The 27,286-nt window shown below is 38.1% G+C and overlaps 1 protein-coding gene across 2 annotated transcripts in view; it reads left to right on the forward strand.

Moving 5' to 3' along the window:
* The window catches only part of LOC145995207 (lachesin-like), an 828,831-nt gene that overhangs the window by 636,147 nt on the left and 165,398 nt on the right, over positions 1–27,286 (forward strand). For both annotated transcript variants that reach the window (XM_083131770.1, XM_083131771.1), the window contains exon 3: positions 10,285–10,492. In XM_083131770.1, the coding sequence (XP_082987896.1) occupies positions 10,285–10,492 (208 nt within the window). The remainder of the gene's footprint in view (positions 1–10,284; positions 10,493–27,286) is intronic.

Here is a 27,286-nt window from a genome sequence, read left to right on the forward strand (position 1 = left end):
CCTACGTCTCAGTGGGCGTCAAGCTTAATATCTCCCAATTGATTAAGTAGAATATAAACCTTCTTTTCCTTCAGTCGAAAGCTATGTGGAAATACTTCGAGGCAGACGTCGACGCAATCTTACATGTACAAAATGAAATCTAGTTTCGTGAAATATTATTTTGTACTGCATGAGTAGTATCTTCAAAGAAATAATACATCATGATCAACGTACCAAAATTTATGACAGCTTTATTTCACTTCATAAAACATCTGTTACTACATGTTTTCTTTCTCTAGTCTTGAAGTTCAGTTTCGTTCTCAAAGATGAAGGTTTGCTCTTCATTGTGCTACTATACAAGTACGTAACTTCCATTTTTACAAAAATTTGATTCAAAACTTATTTATACTTAAATTCTAACATTACAACTCACAAAATTCTGTTATAAAACCATTAAGCCTTGTTTCCATGATTATGAAAAACTAAGTATGCTGACCAAGGCAGTAATTTATTTTATTAAAAACATAAACTGAACGTAACGTTTCAACCTTCTAGCAAGGTCTTCATCAGAATCTGTATCAAGTCCAACCACTTGGACTTGATACAGAGTCTGATGAAGACCTTGCTAGAAGGTTGAAACGTTACGTTTAGTTTATGTTTTTAATAAAATAAATTACTGCCTTGGTCAGCATACTTAGTTTTTCAAAATTCTATAAATGACTTGACAAACATCAAACACATATTTCCCACTGACTTCGTTACAGTCATTATGTGTACAACTGCGAACATATAATTGTTACATGTTCCCAGTTGTGATGCATTATATGCTCTCAGATACAACTTTTCATTACAATACAGCATGGACAACCATAGACAATTAAATATTCTGCATAAGGATACTTCCCTAATACCTTATCAGAAGAGAGACAATTACTTTAACACTTACAAAATCATTCCAACTGTCATTATTAGTACTCCTGTCCTAGAAAATATTTAGGCATTAAAATTATGAAATAAAATTATTATTTTATCTTTAATGCCATCAATAACATAAATTAATTAAATAGAATCGTATAGATACGTATACAATAAAACCATGAAAATGAACATGAAACAATTCTCATCTTCAATTTTACATATAAAAATTGCGCCATTTTCAAGATGGCCCCAAATCATAGATAACAGAATCCTAGGGTATATTAGGTGGTTAAGTATATTATCTTACTCTATTATTTTCTTTACCTTATTCTCTGTAAAATATATGTGATGCATAGACGTATTCTACGAAATCTCATCTCTACATGAGCCACGGTAACTCTGTCGTTATGTCGGCCTCCGTCGTGGAGTGGCCAGCACAGCACGGTACGAAGCCAGTCGTCCCGGGTTCGAATCCTGGTTAGGACATGGATGTTTGTTTTCCGTAATGATAAAGACGAGAATAATAAGAAATTGATATGTGTGAAAGTTGAGGAAAAGTTGAATGATGGGGGTATTTCTTCTATGTAAAAACAAAAGTCGTTAGGGCGTCTGACTATCTATCATGGAGAGACCCGCGTTCGATTCCCGGCGGGGGAGAATCGGGATTTTCTCCACCCGTTAAAGGTGCTCACGAGTGTCGTATAAAGTGGGTACCTGGAGGAAACTTTGGGGGGTTAAGGCGACCTGGGTCGTGGTACTGATCATATCACTCCCAGCTTGGTCAGTGATCAAGAAAGTGTGGAGTCCTAACTCCTCATCCCCTACACACCTTCATGGCGTGGCGCAAAGCACAAGGGAGAACTTTACTTTACTTTACTTTACATGTATTTACTATGCAGACACAATTTTGTTTCATAACCGCTGTCACAGTCATTAAAGCTACCCCTTCTGATAGAAACTTTAATGCTTATAAATAGGAGTTAAAACACGTTTCGCATTTGTTTGGACTCAAATCGTGCTCTGTCGCCTACTGTGACGTCACCACTAATATGGTCCATTGCAAAGTGCAGTGGCCGGTAGGAAACAGTTCCTCCAAGGCCCGGAATGTATTTGGAGCCACGTGGCGGCCTCACCTACGCGGCGAGAGGGAGCAGATGGATAGCGCTGAGGCAGCGATCCGCGGCCGTGACAAGTTAATAATCTGCAGCCGTGCACCGTGAAATTAGCGGTCTGGCCTGCAAATACCAGCCACCGGAGGCGGCGCCATTTGCGTGCTTCGTTCAAACAAGCCCCTTGGTCAGAGTGGGGGGAGGTGTTGATCTGCTGCTGGGAGAAAATCGACCACGTGATAAGTGGCTCTCAATAGCCAGTTAATTTCATTCTGAAACGCGTAATTCAATCTTGACGGCCACCATAAGACCCCTCTCTCTCGCTCTTTCGAGCGAAAATCAAAAATGGAAGGAGAGGAGGGTTTAAAGGGTATAAGTGGGGGCCATTATTTAAAATGCCGTCCTTTCTATCTCTTCGCTTAAATTTTAGAGGCAAGATGCATTGTTTGAGGTCAAGCTTCTTGAGTGGAGGAAATTAGAGGCTACCAGTTGTAGCTTGAAGGCGATGTTTCAAGCGGTGTGGCTATTGCGAGGGTTGTACTTTACCGAGCATAATCCACGGGATACTGTAAAATTAATAACTTAATAAGTAACACTAAAAAAGTACTTCAATGTGTCGCATATCATAGTGCTCACAAAAGAGCAATTTCTTCTTTCGTATTTATTTAACCTGAACGTTTAATTGGTTACTAGAATATTAAGATGGGTGCGTCATCATTAAGGTTATTGAGACCATTCTCCTAATTCATGAGCAAAGACAGACTTAATTAAAGTCTGTGAATTAAACGAGGACTATAATGAATATTATGAAGATGTATCAATAAAAAGACAAGAAATAACTAAATCTATGGTATTCCTAAACACGAAGGTTTCTTGCACCAGCGTTTCTAACATGGGTAAGATCAATCCACTCTGCACCATACTTACTAATATTCTTCAAGTCGATCTTGATATTGTCATTCCATCTTCGTCTTCCTACGAATCTCTTACCATCAGATTTCCCAACAAGGATCCCGTAAACTTTTCTATTCTATGACCACGCGTGCTGTATGGTCTGTTTTCCCAAATCTTTTATTATTTAATTAATCTAATAATATCAGGGAATAGAAGTGGAATATTTGCCAATCTCCGTGGCGGTGTGGTAAGCACAGAGCTCCATGACGCCTGTCTGGGCGTGGGTGTTCTTTGCGAGTGTTTCTTCATCCATTTCATCATATCACCACTCATTCTCATCTTCAAGATTAGGCAAAAGTGGCACAAAACGAAGTAAAATAAACCAAATCAATCAAAATACAATATGCAGTTTATATTATGTAACCTATTCGACTTCCCTATTGTTTCAAATTTTTAGGTCCAAATTTATCTTTTAAGAATTTCTTTCAAAAACTCTTAGCTTAAGTTCCACGTTTGACTTCCATAAAACACTACAAAACATTTCTGGGCTTAGATTCCTCGAGAGGATAAAAGCTTATGAATAGAAAAGAAATGCGCCTGAATTAAGTCTAATGTTAATTTACTCTTCAATATCGTTTTTATTTTTTATATTACAACTAATTATTTCAACTTAGAAACAGATTTAAATGAATTGTTGTAATGAATGAAAGAATGAGTTATAATTTTGGGTGCATAGGCACTAGTGCCAATTTTGCACCCTTTAAAGTATACAAGGAATAATCTGATAGGTTTTCGTTGTTACCTAACATTTGGTTTCGTCTTTTAAGAATGTATTCAGTTATCCCTGTGCTAACTTTCAGACGTATCTCCTTAGCTGGTTCTAAAAGTATCATGATATCATTCTTAACTGGATCCTCGTATTTATACATCATCTGCATATGTTAACAGTTGAGTTGCTCCATTTACGCGTAATTCTCTTCCTTCTTTAGTTTATTGTACCTTGCTGTACATAGAACAAATACAATTACCGCAGAGAATTATACTCGGTGCGGATCCAAGCGCCACAACCGTGTTAACCTGATGTAATGCAGTTTGCAAGTGAACTATGAGATAAAGAGATCGACATTTTATTGGCTTCCCGAAAAAGAATCAGTTAATCCCTTATATAACTTGAATGTAATACGTAAACAAGACACGAAAACTCAAGGCAGAAAACGATTGTTTTTTCCCCATAGAATAACAAGTTTGACTGGAGTGTAGGAATACTAACACTAAACTAAAACTCCGTGGCGCATCAGCCCTCGAAGGGCCAGTGTCTGCCAGAGCGGTTTTTCATTGGATGACTCGTGGTCAACGCCGAAATGTAAAGGGCTCCCACCGGGAATCGTACCCGAACCAAGACTATTTTATTTAATGTTTTTTTTTTAAAATTATTATTAGCTATTTGGAACCAAAAGTGAACGAATTGAAATAACACATTCGTTGCTGTTAATAATTTAGGATAATTTCAATGATGTTTGTTTATTTTATATGTTGTTTAATTAAGTTTACATTTTTGTAAGTTTCTTTGGATATGTGAGGCATCAATGCTATATGAATGTGTACTTTACGTCATCAGTGTACGCTAACTGCAATACACTTGAGGTGACTAACGATAATTGTCAAAGAAGAGAAGAATATCAATTTTTCAAATCTGCAATAGACATAATTTTTGCTAATTTAAGTGTGACGAATGATTCAATGTACAGGGTGGTTCATGAGCATGGGATCACCAATTTAAAACAAATACGGCTGGTGAAACACGAATGAAACATAACGATACATGATACAGGGAAGGAGGGAAATCGAATACAATATGTGTCGAACATGGCGGCCATCTTGAAGTCCGCCATGTTGGATTTAACTTCAGTATTTAAATGAAAAGGTGGGCATGTGGCATATGAAAATAATGGGATAGAATTTCAAGAGAAACACGTTTGTGTGCTATTGTGTAACTTTAATAACCAAGGTTATGTGCATTTTTACTTCAATATACGAGGAGCCTCGCGCATCTAGTCCACAGAGGATCTCACGCTTCCTAACGGTGGCCTTAATCGCAAGGGTTCATCATCAGTAATCTCAATGGCACTCTAATGGTCCATAAATAATACACAACACATATAACACCACAAAAATACTGGGCCTTCCTGACTTTGTAGTGTTATTTCTGTCGCTTTGTAATCAACGAGCCCCGTGTTTGATTCCCAGCGGAAGCACATTGCAGAGTGTTTCGCACTTTAATCTCTGCATGGAGTCTCGATTGACATATCTCAGCATAAAATAGACTAAAACAGGTTGTAACTACAACAATATTCTAGTAATCTAACAGGCAATTAATAAATTAATACGCAGAAACTTATCTGGTAGCGGCATTCCTACCATTATAAGGTTATGTGTAAGTTCTGCCGGTATTGCGTCTGAAGTGGCTACAAAGCCCCTCTGAAGGAGATGTCTGAGTCGTTATGAAATACCGATTCCTTTCTCCCCGCCGTGGAGGAAGCTAAATTAAGCTAATCGATTATTACGAAAGCCGCCCTCCTACGGCAGCCGAAAGGAAATTGAGCAAGAAAGTGCTGTTGTGAACACTTCGTTACCTGCAGAACGGCTGACGACGGGATTTGCTTCTCTCCCCTTTCACGGCCTCTGATCTTGTGCACCAATCCTTTCTTCTGCTAAGAAGTTTTCAAGACTCTTTCTTCTTTTGCTTCACGCTAATCAAAAGAGCAAAGTTCTTCCATTTTTACGTCCGTGACCTTTAAAAAATGTATATTGAATCTATAAATAGAGTGCTGATTGTACGTGCATAGTAGTTCATCTTCGGCGTTACACGTGCACTTCTCACTGGGAATTCCTTGAATTCCTGGATTTATGCGTGACTTATTGGCTACGGGAATTCTGCGTGAATTTTTCCCCGTAGACATGAAAAATTCCAACTTTTATTAGTCATGTTCCATTGACTTTATACATATTTATTAATGCCGGAAGCAAGTTCTTCACAGTTGATCTTTTTTTATCCAGGAAGGAAAAGAAAAGAAAGCTGCGTGGAAAATAAAACAGAATTCTGGCAATTCCTTTACTTTGTTAGTGTTCTTTGCAGAACAATCTATCTAATATCATCTTGAAATTGATTAGGTAAATTTGAGTTTAGGTTAGGTTAGGTTAGGTTATTATGCAATTAACATTTTTTCTAAATTAGTGTATCCCGTAACATTTGGGACTTGTGTTTGTAGATGTATTTTGAATCTTGAGTACGTGAAATTACAAATGTAAACTCTTCACCTGAAATTATATATTTTTAATGTATGTGCTTGTGCCCTTGGAGTTTTGGAAATTTTGTCTTGAAAACCGGGATTTATATTTGAATTTTATCATGGTCCTAGAGTGGCCATTCTGTTCTACGGAAGTTCGAACAATGGAACAAGAAATGTACAACTTCACCAGCAACCATGTTCCGAAATCATATGTGACAATGTAACACGATATGTTCAGTTAGTGGCTGGTTCTCATCTGAAACTGAAATATTTTTACGCGTACAACCCGTACAAATAATATACTTTTTGTAAATAAAGATGGAAAGGACAATGTGACATGCACCATGATATTTGCACGAAGGCCACGAAGAAGATTAAAGTACAGAGAAGAGGGGCGGACACATGGAAAGGTTGAGTTATTTCTGCATTGAACCTTTGGATTGAGAACGTGAGAGATTTAGTTACACGTATTTTCTACTTCTGATGTCTAACTAGCGCTACTTATTATATACTTAGGGGCATTCCAGTGTCACAGGTGGGACACACAGACTACATTTTTGACATTAAAATAATTATTCTATTGATAGGTAAGAAACAGTTTTCTTACAGTTTCTGCGCAATGAATTAAGAAACTAAACAGTATTGATTAAACATAACTACCCTCAGAATACATTTCCAGATTTATAGCTGTAAGTGAACAATTTTGTCTCATGGGTGGGACAGTAAAATATTTCCTCTTTAGTTAATAAGAAATTTATTTTAATATCTGCCAATTTTCAAATGATGAAAAACAAATTATATAAGATAAAGGAACAAGGCAATTGACCATTGAATATTCTAGGAGAAATGTAACAGTTAAAGGAGAAATTAATTGTATTTTGATGTCACGGCTGGAACACAATACAAATCAATGGTAAATCAAGAAGTTAAAATAGCAAACATTATGTAAAATTCCTTGTACAGTCTAACTTAATTATGTATAATACTTGAAATTTTATCCAAATGACAATATTATATTATACTGTTCACTCACAAGATAGAATGAAGTTACAGCATTGCATTTAATTTTAACTTAGATTCAAGGACACTTTGACATTGAATGCCCATCAAGAAAACTGTTCAAAACGTGTATCCTTTTGTCACACATTCGATGACATGACAATTTCAACATTCGTTCTATCTCTACATACACATTTACAATTTATTTTACAATTTGTTTCCACTATTATTCATTAATTATAAAGTGTGTATGTAATTTCTGCATGTCACTCAACATAAAATGTATGTTGCTCAATTATAGCGAATAGTATGCATGTTATGAAACATAGTGCAGTTCAAGTTGTGATTAAAATTTTTAAAGAACAACTTTCTTATAGATTTATTTATGTAAACGCTTCTACTTTAAACAAATCTGAGTGGTAAATGTTGTATTCACAGCCTATATTTTCCCTAAAACTTATATATATTCGAATATACAGAAAAAGTACAGAAAAAAGAACTTAATCCTTCATAATTTAATAATTTATGAAACTCAAACAACCACAAGGAACTTAATTATTTGTATATCTTTTAAAACACTGATGTTTAACTTAGCATCACTTTTACTAATCTATACCACCAACGATTCCTGTTGTTTAACATGCTTAACACTTACAGTATAAAAAACATTGTTTATAGCCACTATTGTATAACGGTTGTTGTAAACTTTCTTCACACTGAAACAGTTCTTATTCTGTGTATATTATCATAATTTTAAATCATGTGCAAAAACTATTATATATTTTCTTTTTTTAGTTTATCCTAGTCATGTTTCTGAAATCTGCAGGGAACACAAATCAGCTTTGTTGAAAAGATTTGCAAGTCTTAACTGGTATTGATAGGCTTCAGATATGCTAATCAGTGAATGTCTGTCTAAGCACTATCAGATAGGCAGGCGTTATATTTGCAACACTATTTATCTTCGGTCGATCTGTCAATGAACACTCTTGTTACAACAGGAAGATCCAACGGTAGTTAAACATCCCGTTCAAATATATCAATTTACTGTTCAAACAACCACGACAAAATGGTGTGGAGGGAGCTACATAATGCAAGCAACGCGATAGTACTTCTTTAATGTGCTTTAGTATCTCACCACAACGATCCATTCAAAAGAACTAAGTAAGGACGAAATTATTTTTAAAGATAAGTGTTTTCAATTTTGTTGATTCTTTTCAGACTTACTAATTAGACAACTTATCTTGAGTGATGGTTTAGAATTTCTCAACATAGAGTATGAAACTTCAACTTTACATGATTTAAAAGTGATTATTAATCACTAATTAATTTAACAGTAATTTCATATACACAATTTCTACGTTCTTTTTAACAATATTTGCCCTTAGGGTAATACTTGAAAAGTTTGATTTATCAGATTCAGATATTATCAGATGGTTCTAGTGCTTCATGCCAAACACTTGCAGCAATTTTCAAAAACTTCTATTAAGCATAATACGGCCACCATACGCACAGAAAACTAAATGTATTAAAATCTATTTGATGCACCAAAGTGTATTTTTTTTGTTTTTGCCAAGAATCAGGTTTAGAGTTTGATGCATTTTTGTACATAGTTTGTAAAAGCAACTCCAAAGTGTATCATGTGTTGCAAGTGAGTATTTTGTTCCATTTCGAGCTGTTTTTAATGCATCAGTTGATACGTTTTTAATGCACCTTCCTGCATCTTTCTCGATGATGCACATAACTACATACTTGATGCATATTTAGCACACGCAATGATCAATAAGCATTATATAGTACCTTGGGCAAGTTTCTTCACTGTACTGTCATGGAAAAAAGTTCTTCCCGCATACAGCCTTAATACCAATAGTCTCATGGGGAAAGAATTTCTTTACACGAAGCTCTGCAATCCTGGAGCCGTTTACATAGCTCTACAGTTTAGTGGTATGTGAGGGACGGCAGTAACCATTCAGTTACTCCTCTCGGTATGATGCCAAACGGAAGCTGGGTTCTTTATTCTGCTTTAGAGCATCGATTTTATAGTATTCTCGTCTGCAGCATTCTGATTTATAACTGAACAGCTGACCATCAGAAGGACAAAGAAGGGAATCAATTGGTGTTGTCAACGATACGTTATCCTTTGTAGCCCATACCACGTATATGTCATATATCGGAAAGAAGCACATTGTAACAAACTTGGTGGAGCATATGTTAATGACGCAATTTAAAGCATATGATGCATTTGTAGTTATGTTTGTAGTTACCGAAACTAATGTAGCCAGCCGAAGGTTCACTTTGTTAATTACCCTATGTTGTTTGTCGTTGTCAAGAAAGGTGTGCGTTAGTGTTTTTTGTACAATTAATTAATATTGTTGTGTTTTTCTTTATTTTATGTACATAACAATAAATATATTATTGTTATTATTAAACAGGTTTAACGGATATAAAATTGGGAAAATTGCTATTGATCTTGTAACCTTTAAAACAACGAGGGCTATAAATAGGCCCGTCTCAAGATCTTGAGATACAGGGTGTCCCACATAAATACCGGTACGCTTTTATATATATATATATATATATATATATATATATATATATATATATATATATATACATACTCTGTCTCGGGAATCTCTGGAGCAAGGAAGTCTCTGCACAAGTAGTGACTCGTTAGGGCTCGACAAATGAACACGTGAGAAGGAGCTGGATTTCTTGGAGGGGGAAAGCGGCTGCAGCTACCAGCCTTTCCGCAGCGTGCACTACTTCGCTCCGCCCCCTCGCTCTCTCCCCTTCTTGCGTGGCCTTGCTCAAGAGATTTCCGGGATAATTTCCTAAACACACTATAGTTGAGCTGAATCTTCTACGTTAAAAAGAGATGTCAATGTCTAATAATAAAGAACTAAAAACAACTTATCAAAACAATAACCACTTTTCATAGCAAGGTACTTGTCAGGATTAAGGTACTATTAGTTGAAAGTACATTAAAAATTACCCTTCGCATTTAGAAGGCGAATTACAAGATACGAAAGTGTCATTTACTTCTAAATGTGCAGCATTCTTTCCAGTTTTGATTTCAATCCAATGCTTTTCCGTTCCAGGTAGCGTGGATCCACATCGATAGGCAGATGATTCTCACAATCCACCGCCATGTAATATCTCGGGTGCAACGGTTCAGCGTCTCCTACGACAACCAAAAGACGTGGCTGCTTCACGTCTCCCAGGTCCAGCAGGAGGACAGGGGCTACTACATGTGTCAGGTGAACACCAACCCCATGATCAGCCAAGTCGGGTACCTGCAGGTTGTTGGTGAGTACTCGCTCGATTCTTTAGGAATGTTTGCTGCTTTTGTAAAAGTGCCAAAGTATGTTTCGTAAGAAATGAAGTACCGTTGACAAAGATCGTGACCGTTCAGATTTTAACTAACGTGAGCAAATTATCGTAAGAGCCCAGTTAATTTTTTTCGTATTATATCGCTGATCTCCGTGGCGGAGTGGTTAGCACAGCGCACTACGATGGTATATGTATGCTTTGTGAGCGTCCCTTCAACAATTTTATCATTTCAGGATGCAGAGAAGCGAAGCTAAATAACAAAAATCAAATCTAATTAAATCAAACCTTTACAATTGACATGTTTTTAAGACAAGATTTGTTCAAGTGGAAATAAATTGTTTATATTATAAATAAATATACCTGAGTTTTGTTTTAAGTGCAATATATACACATTTATTCTAATCAGGAGTGGACTTACAGTTTAAATTGAGATCAGAACCACTCGGTACGCACACACACACACACACACACACACACACACACACACATACATACTCTTGTACACTACTCGTATATTTTACAATGTATACGTAAATGTTCATGATAATGCACTTATGTTCTATGAACAGTTGATTGATTTGTTTGTGATTAAAAATACGATTTTTATTTTAAAAAATTATACAAGAAAAATGGCTTCCTTAATCAATGTATGCTTCCATGATGCCGAAGACTGGTTCATGCGTGTTTAAGTTTGCAAATGGTACGTACAAATCACGCTTTTTCACCGCAGTCAGACATTGCTAGAAAGGGAACAAGCACTATGCCAATTGAGTAATCTTCTAGCATATTTTGGAAATGAATATTGATCACAGTCAAAGGAGCACAGTTGAAAAAAAAACTTCCAGTAAATTTTCGGGAAAACATCTTTCAGTAAACAAGATTGTGACTATTTAATTTTGCGGCCCGAGTTCGATAACAGGGTGAGGCACATTGCACAGTGGTACGAATCCCACTTTAAACTGTAGGTCCAGTACCGATTATCCTCTCTGTGCATAAAGTGGACATAAAACAACAACATCAATTGAAAACCGTATTTTTGTCATTCTAAACATACCACTTGACTCATGTACAACTAAGATGTTCTGTTTATCCGCAATGAAACCTGACATGAGTGTGTTCTCAGAATTAACATACACAAAGGATTGCAGACTTACATGTAAATAATTATTTTATTTATGGGTTGGGTATGTGCACAAAAAATTTCAGAGGAGTAAAGAAATTTATGTGTCCTGCTATCGGATTAAAAATTATGGATACTCGAGATTCGTCTCCAATTAAAAATTAACCAGTAGACGTACGACAGAAACAAGTTAAATCAAACTTTAGATTTTTCAATTGTGCGTTAATCTATGGCAACCATTTTTTTCTTTTCGAGTATGCTTCCGATTTTTTATCGTCATGAGAACTTTTTTTTAGATTTACAAACGATCGCTCTATTTGACATTCTGCACGGTGAGGCAAAAGTCCAGCACTACACTTTTAATTTGAAACTTCGGACATGGCTATTGTGGGTTGGGGACACACCAGATGAAGCAAGTATGCATCTTGGCGGCCATATTGATACCGCCATTTTGGAATTACCTCCAGATTTACTAATGGAAAGGGGGTTATGTGGCACATAATTTAAGATGTGCGTTTTCTCAGAAATAAGAATATGCAGATAGTTTCACCCTAACTTTATTTGGTGAGGATATTTTGAGAGTTGAAGTTAAGATTTGGTGTCCTACAAGATGTGATATATATGTTTGCCTATTATGTGCCACACAGAATGCAAGGCGTTTCCGCCACTACTCATGGACACCCAATAACACTGCAGGGTCCACAGAGTCACACGATTGCTGGATCCAATGCTGGAAGATGTCGGAGATCATTGATTTTTGTCTTGATAAAACATGGCTTTAAGATGGAATCAAAGGTAAACGTCAAAGGGCGTAAGGTCAGGAGAACAAGGTGTGTACTCAGTGGATCCTCCTTCATTTGAATTTTATATAGGTGCCACTTGCTCGAGTGCAACACCCGGAATATGGATCTCTGACTGACTCCTGACGCTGACACCAAACGTGGGGTACTGTGTTTCGACTTAGGATGCTTCGATAGCCGCTGCGCTTCCTCGTTGGTTCCGGTTCCTCGGCCATCAACTACGTTCTCTGTCGTGTCGGATTCCGTCTCTTTAAACTCAACACACGTATGCGAGATGTCGTGTCTCTCTGGATACCACTCTTTGAAATATTCTGCGAAGACCCTGGCACTGCGATCCCCACTTATTGCAACAATTATAATCCGTTCTTGGAGGGTTATAGCTATGTTACATCACTTGGAACGAATAAATAACAACCCTTACATTACGCCAAATGTGAACTTCAACAAATAAAGGTAGGAAAGAAATGACTGTATGCGAAAACGCACATCTTAAATGACTCGCCACATAACCCCCTTCCCATTTGGAAATCTGGAGGTAATTTCAAAATGGCGGTTTTCAAGATGGTCGCCATGATGCATACTGGCCCCATCTGGTGTGCCCCCACGTCCATTAGCCATGTCCGAAGTTTCATCGTCCTCCGTCAAGCCGTTTTCAAATTAAAAGGGTGGTGCTGGACTTGTGCCTCGCCCTGTATAAAAAGAAAACGTGTCTGAACGTGAGGAAATATTAACATGGTGCAGCCAGGAAGGTTTTAAACACAATTTGTAATTTTCAGATTTTTAAAATTGGTCAAAGGACCGTTCTTATTAATTTTATAAAACATATTTTCCTTAGTATTGTGTAGTCCTACAAATACAACATTGATCTTGTTTCGAATCTCTGCTTTTTTAAAAAAATAAATTATCATTGTCAATCCACATTGCAAAACCGATTTTATACAGAGTTTTCTTCAACGGAGTCAAGGTGAACGTGGCAACACTGCACGCACTGACCCTCAGTGTCAGCCCACAGTTTCCACGATTCAATGTACATCACTGTGTTCGATGATGCCACGTTCCACGTACGTACATCGTTACATGTTTGCAAAATTAAAAAGAAAGCACTTTTTTGTCCTCACGACGATATTTAAATTGAAGGCTACCAGATTAACGCAGAAGTGAATAATCAAAATGTTGATGTAACTGGTTTTTGTGTAGGTCTACTGGTTAATTTTTAATTGGAGTCCAAACTAAAGTATCCATCATTTTTAATCCGATAGTAGTTCATAAATTCAAATAATAACAATATTAAGTAAAGATACACTCAAGCGTCAATAACTGCAAAGCTATAGGAAAAGGAAAAAATAAGTTACGGTTCTCACTACACTATTTCAGCAGATATATTTTAATGTATTTCTTCTCCACTTTACCATGGATTATAAACTCTATTGTTAGCGAGATAATTCTCCAGGTGTTCATGTCCGAATGACAATAAAGCTTCCTCCGCCCTCCTTAGGTAAACAGAATAACAGATTGTTTGCTCTTTCTGTTAGGAGGTTGACCTGCTTATCGAATACCAGAGAAATTAAGACAGACAGCTTGCTGAATTATTAGCTGAATTCTAATGCAATATAATGTCATATTTTCACGCTTCATGGCGTCGCGGCTGTTTGGAGATGCTAACGTGCCTGGATTACCGCGAGCTTAATAACTGTCAGTCTCTCAAAAGTTTTTTTAAAATGTAAAAGATCCTGTCTGATTAGCTCAGATCCACACGAAGGAACATACGAGTTGTGGAAGTAGGGCTTCATTCAATCTCTATCTAGGCCACTGTAGGGATGGTAACGACCCTGCGTGGTCGCCACGTTCTTATAACAGACCCTGCGTGGTTGTTATAGTCCTTTTGGATTAACATTTCCGTTAAAAGTGTTGAGCGGAATGTTCCTCCCGAGAGGCATACGTTTTGAGTTTTTTAATTAACTTGTTCTTCAAAGGTTAATAATTATTGTTATTTATTGTTAAATACATTGTTTAGTAATGCAGAGTCATGCACGACTCATTATTAATTGTATTGTCTTAAAGCACACAGTTTTTCGTTTAACACGTGCATCTAGTGATTTTTCCACTAGTGATTTCTCGGTATAAAAACATAATAATTTTCAGCGCGGAGGTTGCAACCCGTAAACGAAAAGTGAGTTGGCAACGCGTAGACTTAGTTAAGATTTTCGCCGCCCATTCGAAGAAGAGGAATCTAAATCCACCACACAGGAGGACCCACCACGGTGATTTCGGGATATAAAGAACCAAACAGAAGAATGAAGGAGACACACATCACTGACTTAACCAATATAGACCCCAACGTGATCATCGCAGGGGACATAAACTGCAAGAACCAAGACTGGAACCCCAGATGCAGTAATAACAACGGCACGAGGCTGCGGAACCTAGTCAACACCCTAAACTACCCAATGCACGCACCACAATAGACCACCTTCTACCCAAGGAACGGAAATGGACCTGACATCCGGACCATCTTCATCGCAAAGAACGTTCCCATCACAACAACCCTTCAAAGTAGAAACGCACACGATTCTGACCATCTTCCAGTTTTCTTCACCCTGACATCGCTCACGCACTAGCAAAGGCCTAAGCCACCAAAATGTAACATCGCGACGGATTGGCAAACGTTTACAGAACACATTTAGCGCGTGGCAGACCTAACACAACCAATTCGGACAGCTGAGGACATTAGAAAACAGCAAACACCCTGGTTACAAACATAGCGACGGGATCTCACCGGAGCCAAAAAAGAACCGATGACAAACACAGCTCTAAAATCGTTCCGGTATCCTACTACTACATCAAAGTACAACACTGGGCCAGGAAGAAATGGCAACAAACCAACAACCGACAGTACAAAACTCTCTGGAACATAATTATTGGAAAAGTTAGGAAACGATTAAGGAAAGTGCAAGAGAACCACTAGCACCAACTACTCAGCATGCACCCCAAACTAGACATGAAAGTTTGGAAAATGACCACAAGCCTGACCCAAAGAGACTCGACTCCACCAAACATTCTACATTCACCCAAGACCCCAAAACCAATCCGAAATCTTCGCAGACCAACTTGAAGAACAGTTCAGAGTATCACCCGATCCATATGACGACGAAACCACAGAGCTTGTACTAGAGGCATTGGAAACCAGATAACAATTCCATCTACCAGCAAAGCCACCAGTACTGACCACTCAAGCGGAAATACAGGAAACGATAAGAAAACTACCAAATAATAAGGCCTCCTGACCTGACAAGATTGGAACAATCCAGCTGAAGCACCTCCCCAGGAAAACGATAGTACTTCTTACAAAACTCTTCAATGCCATATTGAATACAGGACACTTCTCAAAGTGTTGGAAGGAATCAAAAGTGATAATGATCCCTAAACAAGGAAGAGACAAAAATTTCCCGCAACATCACCAACCCCATCAGCTTGCTAAACTACCTCAGTAAGATGTTCGAACGCATACTACTTCGCAGACTCAAAACAAATTTCCTCCACACTGAACCTCATTCTGGATTACCAATTTGAATTCCGACCAGCACATAGCACCACGACCCAACTTGTCCGGCTCACCGACCATATCACGACAGGATTCAACAATAAGCACAATATCCTAGAAGTATTCCTGGACATTGAAAAAGCCTTCGACAAGGTGTGCATATCAGGACTATTATACAAGTTACTACAACAAGGATTCCCAGACTGGGTGGTCAACCTCCTCACAACCTACTTCCGAGGAAGATCGTAGTACGTCACCTTCGCAGTAGCCCGCTCAACAACCAGACACATACAAGCCGGAGCCCCCCAAGGATCGACACTCTCTATTTACGCTGTACACAGCAAACATGCCACTACATGGACAATGTTACCAGGCAACATACGCGGACGACGTACCATACTACCCCTCTTCCAGCAAAAACATCAAATGGTGCTACTCCTCCATGCAACGACAATTGCATTTACTTGAAGACTGGACAACAAAATAGAGTGAAAATCAACGACAATAAGAGCCAAGCGATACTCTTTACAAGACGCCGCCCAAGCATCAACAGCTCCGATACCCCTTTCAGAAATTGGAATTAATTATTTATTTTTAACAACTGCAGGCCATAAAGGGGAGGATTGTTTTTTTTAAAAATTACTTGTGGGGTGGGATAATTTGCGACTTCTTATTTTTATGATGGGAAGGGAGTGGAGGGTGGTATTCTGTGGAAAAGGACAACAAGGACTTTCAACGTAGGAGTTACTTGATTTTTGGACTTACAAATTTAATTTCGACCGGCAATTCAGTGCCTGGCATTGGTAAAAAGAGGTAAGTTACCTTCTTAGATTTAATTTAAACTTCGTTTTTTTGGTATATTCATGTGTCAATGCGGAAAACAGTGACAAATAGTATTGGGGGCAGGTGACTCCGGCCAATTTCTAACATGCCTTTAAAAGGGACTCTATAGATAAAGGCGGGGCCGCGGTAGCGGTAGGGGCGGTAAGTCAATTACCCAAGGGGCGGAGCCCGGAAACGGTGGTAAATTTGGACTCAACAATTTCAAACGACAAAATCTCAACTTTAAACGGCTGTACAGTCGTAAATACTTCTTTCCGCGCTCCAATTTTTTTTTATTCACAAATAGGATCACATAATCTTCATAATGAAAAAAAATTCGAGGGTGTAAAATAGAGTACCCGACCTTCATCAACCATCATCTTCAGCTACAAAACAATGACATACTCAAGGTACAGACAACAAGATACCTTGGAATTACCCTGACCTTCACGCAACATTTACAACAAACAGCAAGCAGAAGCCTACAGAGAGTACTGACCCTGTTCCCTGTACTCAGATCAGGTGCCTGATCCCTAGAGACAAGAACCAAACTTTACAAAATCCTAATCAGACAAACCCTCACATACGCTGTCCCAGCCTGGGCACACGCAGCCAAAAGCCACATCTACAGACTACAAGTGATACATCACAGATCTTACAGAATCATAACAGGTCATGAAAGAAGCACAAGAATCACCAAACTCCACGAGAACCTGGACATCAATCTTGGTTTCCAGAACCGTGTACTATCTTCCAACATAATCCGTAATGACGTAAGCAGGTCCGCTGTAACTGGAATTGACTTCACTGGACATTCATTCTCCTCACTGACGATTTACTTGTACTTCTCAATATTTTCTTATCCATATTCTTATACCACAGAATTTCCATCAAAATCAAAAGTCAATTATACTTCACGAACACACAAAAATAAATACCACTAAGAAAACAACAGATTTCTGGCTCCAATTTGGGCGGCAAAATCTTGACACGTTCTTTCAGTCAAAAGAACATGATTATTTAAATAACACACAATAAAAATGATCACATGAAGACTCGTAGCATTCACGTGATGCCTCTCAGTGTATTGGGTATTAATATCTCTGTTCGTTCGTTGGTCAAATTAAAAGTAAAGTCAAGTTTTCACTAAGACAAAATATTACTTGTTAACCAAAGAAATACTTATGTGCATAAAATCAATTTCACTCAAAGAGATAAAAGCTTCTTTTAATTCAACTTCACCACTCTTTAAAACTCAAAGTTAGAACTAAAGGAAAGACCAAAACAGAATCGTAATTTCCATGGCAACAGCTCATACAAGATATATACATATCCCGACATTATCAGTGATAGGTTTAAATACTGAATACCACAAGAATAACAAAATGAATAACAGAGATTTGGATTAATAACAATAAACATTTGTACAACGAGATAGGTAATTAGGAAAGAACAATAAACATTTGTACAACAAGAAATGTAATTAATAACAATAAATATTTGTACAAGAGGAAAGAACGTGTCAGTGTAAAAGAGTTTGGTTTACTCGATAATTTTCCGTAATTGCATATTTTTCGAATTTTAAATAGAATTTTGACAAGGTAGTTTAGCTAATTTCAAGATCTAATGCCATGAAACAGAAACTGCCCCTAGAGGGAAATGTATGAAATATGTAGATTTTCTAATTCTGCATGCTTTGGAAATGGTCAGAAATTACCATGCGTCACATTAAGTTATCGAAGTGAACAGGCTGATAATTTGGGACATTTATGGAGAAAGCGAGTGTCAAGAACATTTACAAAAGGGGAAAACCTTTTTTTTTCTTCCTGGACTTACGAATATTTGCATCCTGGTACAAGTGAGCACTGCCCTCTGCAACTGGGTCCATTTACGTGGCTTGCTAATGCGATACGGTTGGCTTGTCGGGCATTAATGATGCAGCCCCTCCACACCTTGGCTCGCAAACTTTAAACAGGGAAATGATGTATTGCAACGGGAAAGTTTTGGAAGTCCGCAAAATCGTAAATCATGGTCTACCAGCTCTTGCATGCAGAGAGGAACAAAATTTTGACGCAAAATTCCAAGACAAGAGCACCTTGCCTTGCTCATCGAAAAACCGTTTCCGTGTTTGCCACTGGTTGTGGAGGCAGAGGGCATTCCGCTTAGGCCATGTCAAAAGTCATTAATTAGTTTGAGCGAACGTACCTGACGTATATTTAAAGGCAGGTGCTATTTACTTATTCACGGTATACTACTAGAAAGGGCAATTCTCACATAAGACTTTTTTAGTAATAGTTTCAATGTTTATTTCTAAATTAGCAAAAGCAATAATAGGCTGATGTATAAAGAAAATTTGATGAGGAAATATACTGGGCGACAATATTAAAATATTACATTTATATACACACATGTAAAAAGGGGTGTAAGAGGTGACCTAAGACACCCAAACGCCAACCTCCCTTCCACGTAGTAGCTACACCCTGGTCTGCATTTTGCAATCTAGCGAGGGTCTGGCGTGGAGCTTGTATTTTGTGCTGGCCGTATGTGTTTGTCTTTTCATCTATACTATCTTAACGACAATCCATCCTCATCTTCGCAATTATCCAAAAGTGTCAGAAACGCGAAGTAAAGAAAATCAAATCATTCAATCATTCACTCACACCAGTAGAGGAAAAGAGAGTGATTCTCGAGTGAAATTGGATTTGCAGTTAGGTATAGAATGAGTTTCAATTGTCAAAACACATTACCCATATTCATCAGAAAAAGCTTATTCGCCTTTCTTGATTTGCTGTTAATTGTAAGGGGCACGTGTGGTCCCTGCAAAATTATAATTGTTGGTTTGTTTTATCGTTACCTTATTTCATTGTTGCTAGCCTTTCATTTAGAGGAATTGTGTTCTTTATTGCTGATAGCAATATAGAAAGTCCAATTTCAATTTGAATTTTATTACTCCATATATATATATTTATTTTTGGAGGGTTCAGTACCTTCAGACAAAAAATATAATTACAAAATTTCTGTAATAGAAATATTGTAAATAAGAATACTTAATATTGACTCTGTATCTCCAATTATTGATGTAAATAAGTTTGTATGAGGTAAGAATGTTATATATGGTACATAAAGCATTCCTAGCTTGTACGCCTAGTTCACTTGTAGTTGAGAACAACTCTGAGTAGATAGAAACTCTCGAACTGCAACTTTGTGTCAAGTACCACTAGAAGCGCTGGGTATTGCTGCCATAGTTTAGAAGCGACGTCACAACCTCGGCCAATTACATGAAAGCTAAACTCCAAACTAATTAGACACACGGTAAAAATAACAAAGGAAGCCAAATGGAGTACAGGCAAAACATACACTGTATAAAAGCGGTATTTAACCTTTAGAACAGTAAACAATATATTTGGAATTCCAACACGCTTTGAAGAGCAAATAATTATCAATCTTGCGACAGTGGTACAAGGACAATAAGACAATGTAACAAAATCATTACGACATGACAAATGACTTCAAACCAAGCTCTGTATACTGACGCAAAGTCAGACATACGACTGAAACTCAACAAAATCAAACCCGACATATGTTGGTATGTTCGTGTGCTCGACCATTGCTTCCAGTCTAGGAAGCACCACAGGTTCTTAGCGGAAGTAACTTACATGCGACCTATCTGGTAGAACGGAAACGTACTCGCAAGTGTCCTATTGCTTTATAAGTATTTTTTTATTTTGCCAAAAAGACAGAAGTAAAAGTTGAAAAGGTGCTGAATATTATTCTAATACCCGAACCCTGAGTTTTAAGACAATCTAATTTATCTTTTAAAATTGATTGATTTATTTGTTTTATTTTACTTCGCGTCTTGTGCCATTTTTGGCTAATTTGCGAAGATGGGGATGATGGGATGAAATTGATGAATGGACACTCACAAGCATCCATATCCAGACCGGGATTCGAACCCTGGACTCCTAGAGTCGTAGCGCGATGTGCTAACCACTCCGCCACGGAATCCGGCGTATCTTTAAAAATAAGTAGGTGCAGTGAATGGAAGAACCTTGCCATCGAATCTAAGTGTGTAATTGTATAGTGTTAGTGAGCGTCAAGTGAATGAAAAGGTAAAACATAGACTACGACATCGCCTACGACACAAGTAGTACCGGGATCAAATCCCGACCTGGGCATGGATGTTTGTGAGTGTCCATTCATCAATTTCATCATGTCATCACTCATCCCCATCTTTGCAAAACTAGCCAAAAGTGGCACAAGAAGCGAAGTAAAATAAAGCAAATCAATCAGTTAAGACATAAAGGATACATGTCAAGAGTCACAGTATTCTTATCCGCAGACAATAAGCACAATTAGAACCTATATTCAAAGACACCAATTAAAGGACCGAACAGCAAAATATGGGTTGGTGTGGCTTTCGGACTGTATTCTCCATGTCACGGAGCTCCTGGTGGTCTAATGAAAAAAAAATCCAAGTTCTTTCGTAGACACAGTTTGGAGACAAACATAATGACTTAACACAAGAACCACAGCAGCTCTGTATGTGCTCTTCTCAACTTGCTTAATCTGTGCATCTCACTAAAATTCTATACTCTGTCCCAGCTAACTGAGGAGCAGGGCCGCGCATAGCGGCAGAGGAGGAGGAGGGAAATCGAGTGGTGAAAGCGCAGTGTTGCCAACCGTACGGTCCTCATTGTAGATCTAAGGAAAATTCTTGGCATGTACGCACGTACGGTTTACACCTTAGTCCGTACACTAAATGTACGGCTTATCAAAATTTGCATTTACTGTTTTATCACTAACATTTCCTTAAGAAATTCTTAAACCAAGCGTACGGACCTGGAGACAAAGATACGGTCCGTTTGCCATGTGCGTACGGTATTGTCGCTTCCAAAAGTTGGCAACGCTTCCAGCGAAAAGCAGGGAAATCGGGTAACTCCAGTCTCGCATTACGCAATCCCGCTTCTCTCACTGTTCATTGGTGGAGCCGTCTTGCATCACTACTTGCGCAGAGACTTGTTCTCGTTCGCCTGGTCTACAGTTAGCTGGTACTGGGTCCCTAACTTTAATGTGTACTAACAGCCATTTGCTTTTCACTTGACCTCACATTATAATTAGTGTTACGCCCTCTCTGTTAAAATATTGGGTTGTTTCCTTTCGCTTTTTTTTATGCATGCAGTAGGCTTCTCTGTGTATTATTTTCAAACACAACCCATGCGTCTAGTTAGAGATACCATATCAACATGACCTCAAATAAACAAATGGAAATTATCGCAGATGAAGACAAACTTTTTACCTTTGTGTTGTTTTTCGAAACGAATTACCATTAGCATTCGTTTGCACTTTCACAGTAGTGGAAGACCCGTGTATTCCTATTCCTTTTCGTAGTGATTACTTGTACATTAAATATGGCGTTGAGTGAACCAACCCGGAAATGTAAAAGCTAATTCGGAGATAATTGCCTTTTTTAATCTTCCATGCGACATGTTTGTTTATTACTGCGGATACATCAAGCTTGCACGCAGGAAAAACTCAGAATGCATGATGCGATGCAGGGGAAATTTTGGTCCGATGCCTTTCACTGGTCTTTTAATTTGTACGAGAAAATGTTCGCTTCCGAACACACAACAAACACATTCACCTGTGAACATTGTCAACTCTCTCACTATGCTTTACAAAGAAACCATCCTCAGTTCATAACACATAATGTAGGTAAAGGATTCACGCGTTGTGAAAATATAGACCGCATTATCACAATTAAACGCTATTTTGGTATATTCAAAGTAGAATGTTTCTTAGACGGGGATAAATTTTATTCAAGCAAAGAACAAGTAAGCACTCATTATGAATGAACATAATTATATTTCTAATATTTAATTATGAATATAAGTCGCCCAGAGTCTCGGTTTCCTAGACAGCATGTTAACATGGGGAACGAAAATGCGTGGGAAGGGGGGGTAAAGGGCCCCCAGGAAACGGATGTACTTACGAACAACGGATTGAATATAGTAAATGCAATGACATTTTCCCTTCTGTTTAGAATTCCATTACTTTGGCAGCAGGACTACATCCATTTTTTCGACCTTTACTGTTCTTAACCAATTTTCCACAAATTCCTCTTCCAGATAACATTCTGTTCATCACTATCAGTTCACTATCTTTTTTACAATTTACCCACCGTATTATTTCATACAAGCTTGCCTTTCCAATATCTGAGCTACATCTGCACTTCTCGTACTGTTCTATTGCCCTCTTTATCCAAGATGGAACGGGTAGCTTTATGAGATTACACTTTGCCTATTGCACCGATCAAAAAGTGTAACCTTCCTACATATCACACACACAGTTAGTACACACTGAAACCCGGTTTCTTTGCACTCGAATCAGACTTCTTCCCAATCCCTTCCTTCTTAGTCGAAGTCAGTCATATCCTTTCCTCAGCATGAATTCTTAAATTTAGATTCTTAAGTTGTTCACAATTATTGCTGCAAATAATGCTGTCTTTCCTTGGTCTGCTAATTTACTCCACTCTGCTACATATTAAATCCATCTTAGTATTACCTCCTTTTACCTTCACTTAATTAGCGGCGAATATTATTATCCAGTCTTAAAGGTTCTCCTTCATATTTTTCCGTTTTTCTAAGTTTTTTTATTATTATATTTCGCTTTTCTTATGAACTTCATCAATTTACTCATAGATGGAAGCAGAAAACTTATTTACCTTCAAACTTTACATTGAACTGACCGATTGCATATTATGGAGAAATTTTAAGTCGTTTCTGAATAAGGTAAACGAATTGCAGTATTCAATTAATTACTGACGTCACATTTCTATCGTTTGAAATATTTATTGTTGTAGTTATATTGTTGCACAGAGTATTATAATATATGTACTAGTATATTACATGTCGACCTCAATTGCAGAGCAGTTAGAATAACGTGCTACGACACCAGGGTTTTCGAGTTCGAATCCAGGCCCTGTCCTTGAGTGTTCTTTGTTATTGCCCCTTCATCAATTTCATCATATCATCACATCATCATTTTCACGATTACCTAAAAGGGCCAGAAGAGCGAAGTAAGAGAGGGGGAGAGAGATAGATGGGGGTCATGTTTGAGGTCTTCACTATTCTTTTGTTTTGCTCTTACAAATTTCTCATGCATGAATACTGTTAGAAACTTGATAGAAATTTTGCTTTTAAGTTAATGTAAGGAGAGGCGAGTGTAAATTCCAAGGACGAACCCTCGCCAGTTTAATTTGTCTAACGTGTACATAAATTATCTCACCGATTCAGTCAGTGTTCATGGAAAATTTCTCTCTCTTCTCAAGCACTATCTCCAAAACAGACAGCAAAATGTTGTACTTTCCGGAACCTCTTCTTATCAAGCTGTATCTTCTGATGTTCCCAAAGGCAGTGTTCTTGTCCAAGATATCTTTCCGGCTCATGTAGAAACCTCCTTTTTTCATTGATGATCGCAAAATATGTAGTAAGATCTCAACTTTCAGTGACATGGCTCTCTTGCAAAAGCATTTAGATTCGCTAATAAAGCGGAGTGGAATATGGAACTTGAAATTTAATCCTCAAAATGTGCCAACACAGATAAAAGTATTATAACACGTTTATCTGTGGTACTACGGTGACTTTCTCCTTAACGAAAAGCTAAATAAACAAAACTATTTCATAGAACATAAATGCACTGAAATAGTTGACGCGCAGAAGGACCTGGAGGTCATATCTCATGGGAAACTCTCCTTTTCTGAAGACATCTCCACAGTCACTAAGGGCTCTATGCGTATGGTTGGTCTACTTTGTAATTTCACTGAAATAAAAAAAACCTGGTTGTTATAAGCACTTTTTACAAGTATTTAGTTTAGCCAATAATGAAATGCCTCTCTTTGATCTGGTCTATGGCATGCTCCTGAAATTTAGATAGACTACGTAAATGCATTTCTAAATTTCTTCTTGGCCGTTGTTCGTTACCGAATTCTATCCACAAAACACATGTAAAAGCCCATCCTTCTGAAAATATTAAATAGTAAACTCCTCACGGGAGAGACAAACCGGTAGACCGTATATTCCTGCACCCAATAGCCAATTGCAACATCAGGAAATTCATTTTTTAGTACCGTCTCGCACATCAACAAGTACTAAACATTTCGCTTGTCAGAAGCCAAGATTATGCATCATCCAGTGTTTCCTTTTCCACAGACTATAGGTATTTTCTACTGTTACGGCGGCCGGTCCTCATGCTGGCAAAGGGAACGGGAAAGCGATCAATCCAGCGCGATAAGAAACGAAGCAGCCTATAGAACGATATTCACGTAGTACTTCTTCCCGCCGTGTCGTAACTCTCGGCGCCACCGCTGTTATCTGTTTGGTCTGATGCGTATTCCCCGCTCCCCACTTCCCTTGAGAGCATGAGAACCGGCCGCCTTAACAGTAAAAAAGACTTACACCTAATCAGTACAATAATTAATTTAACAACCCAAATAGAAATTTTTGAAAAAGTTTGTCACTCATAATAGTGAATAGCAGGTAAATATGTTTATAAGCGCTAATTCCAAAATACAATTATTGTTTCAATTGCACGATAAAGTATGAAAAATATATATGTTCATGTTCTGATATGCAAAACACATCCTAATTATGTCCATTGTTGGATATCCAGTTGGACAAATTCAGCTACGTAGCTATTAGATATTCATAATTGAATGAGTTCTAGATATCAAGTTGTGGACAATACTTGAAAATGTATTATTAGTTATCCAGGACTTCATGAGTTCTAGTTATCCAGTATTGGATATCCACAATAGGACGAGTTCTAGATATCCAGTTTCGGACAAGATCTATCTCTGTGTTGGAAATCCAGAATTGGATGAATTCTAGATATCCAGTTTTGGACAAGATCTAACTTTGTGTTGGAAATCCAGAACTGGATAAGTTCTAGACATTCAGTTTTGGACAAGATCTAGCTCTGTGTTGGAAATCCAGAACCGGATGAGTTCTAGATATCCAGTGTAGGACAAGATCTAGCTCTATGTTGGAAATCAAGAACTGGATGAGTTCTAGATATCCAGTTTTGAACAAGATCTAGCTCTATGTTGGAAATAAAGAACTGGATGAGTTCTAGATATCCAGTTTTGAACAAGATCTAGCTCTGTGTTGGAAATCCAGAACCGGATGAGTTCTAGATATCCAGTTTTGGACAAGATCTAACTTTGTGTTGGAAATCCAGAACTGGATAAGTTCTAGACATTCAGTTTTGGACAAGATCTAGCTCTGTGTTGGAAATCCAGAACCGGATGAGTTCTAGATATCCAGTTTAGGACAAGATCTAGCTCTATGTTGGAAATCAAGAACTGGATGAGTTCTAGATATCCAGTTTTGAACAAGATCTAGCTCTATGTTGGAAATCAAGAACTGGATGAGTTCTAGATATCCAGTTTTGAACAAGATCTAGCTCTGTGTTGGAAATACAGAACCGGATGAGTTCTAGATATCCAGTTTTGGACAAGATCTAGCTCTGTATTGGATATCTGGATTGTATGAGTTCTACATATCCAGTTTTGGACAAGATCTGACAACGTATTGGATATCCAGAATTGGGTGAGTTTTTGATAGCCAGTTATCTGCTTGCTTTGGCTAAGTATCGGATATCTAGAATTTGTGGAGTTTTAGGTATCCAGTTCTGGGACGTCCAGTGCATATCCAGAATTCGATATCCAAAACTGAATATCTTATGCAAATCCAATGGATATCCATAATATCCATGTATCTGATCTAGGATCCATTGGACCTTTTTGCTGTATGGGTAACTCATTCTCGTTCTCGTGTCGTCAAGTCCTCGTTCTCGTTCATTGTATGGTGTCTCGATCTGTCGTTTCTTCACCACCTCTATTTTCGATTAAATTCTCGACTTAAATTTACGTGTTTTGAGTCTATCTCTTATTTTCACTGCAAGCCACGTGACCCTTATCATGGCAACAGACATCTATACACAGGTTGGCTTCTTCGCTCCCCGCTTGCTCCGGCAATGATACGGTGGGAGTCCTCATCAATCAACGGTCCCGCGCGGAAGCTGAAAGGGAAGAAAGAGGGGGCGAGGGGGAGGGAAAGGGTTAAAAGAGGCGGTTTGTTGAAAAAAAGACTGGGAAAAAACTGGTGCTTTTTTCTTCATTTTCCGTTCGTTAATTCGCTGCTTTCAGTAGGCGGAGGCTGCTGATAAGTCCTGTGTTTCCTGCCTGATTGACACGTTTCCGGATCCGTGGACGCAGATCCTGTCCGACTAAATGTTTATGGAGGAAGAGTCTGGTACCCCTGTCATCTAACATCCCGCCGCTCCAGGCGCGTCTATCTCCGAGCGTGAAATATTGCCCTTGCCACGCATGCTCCCGCGCTTGTTGCCCACCGCACGCCATACATCACATGCAAACTTTATTAAGGACCCTATTTACGATGCATCCTCTCGCGAGCGAGAAAAAAAAATCA

This window comes from Lepisma saccharinum, chromosome 11 (genome assembly GCF_977018435.1).
Source record: "Lepisma saccharinum chromosome 11, izLepSacc3.1, whole genome shotgun sequence".
NCBI classification, from domain to species: Eukaryota; Metazoa; Arthropoda; class Insecta; order Zygentoma; family Lepismatidae; genus Lepisma; species Lepisma saccharinum.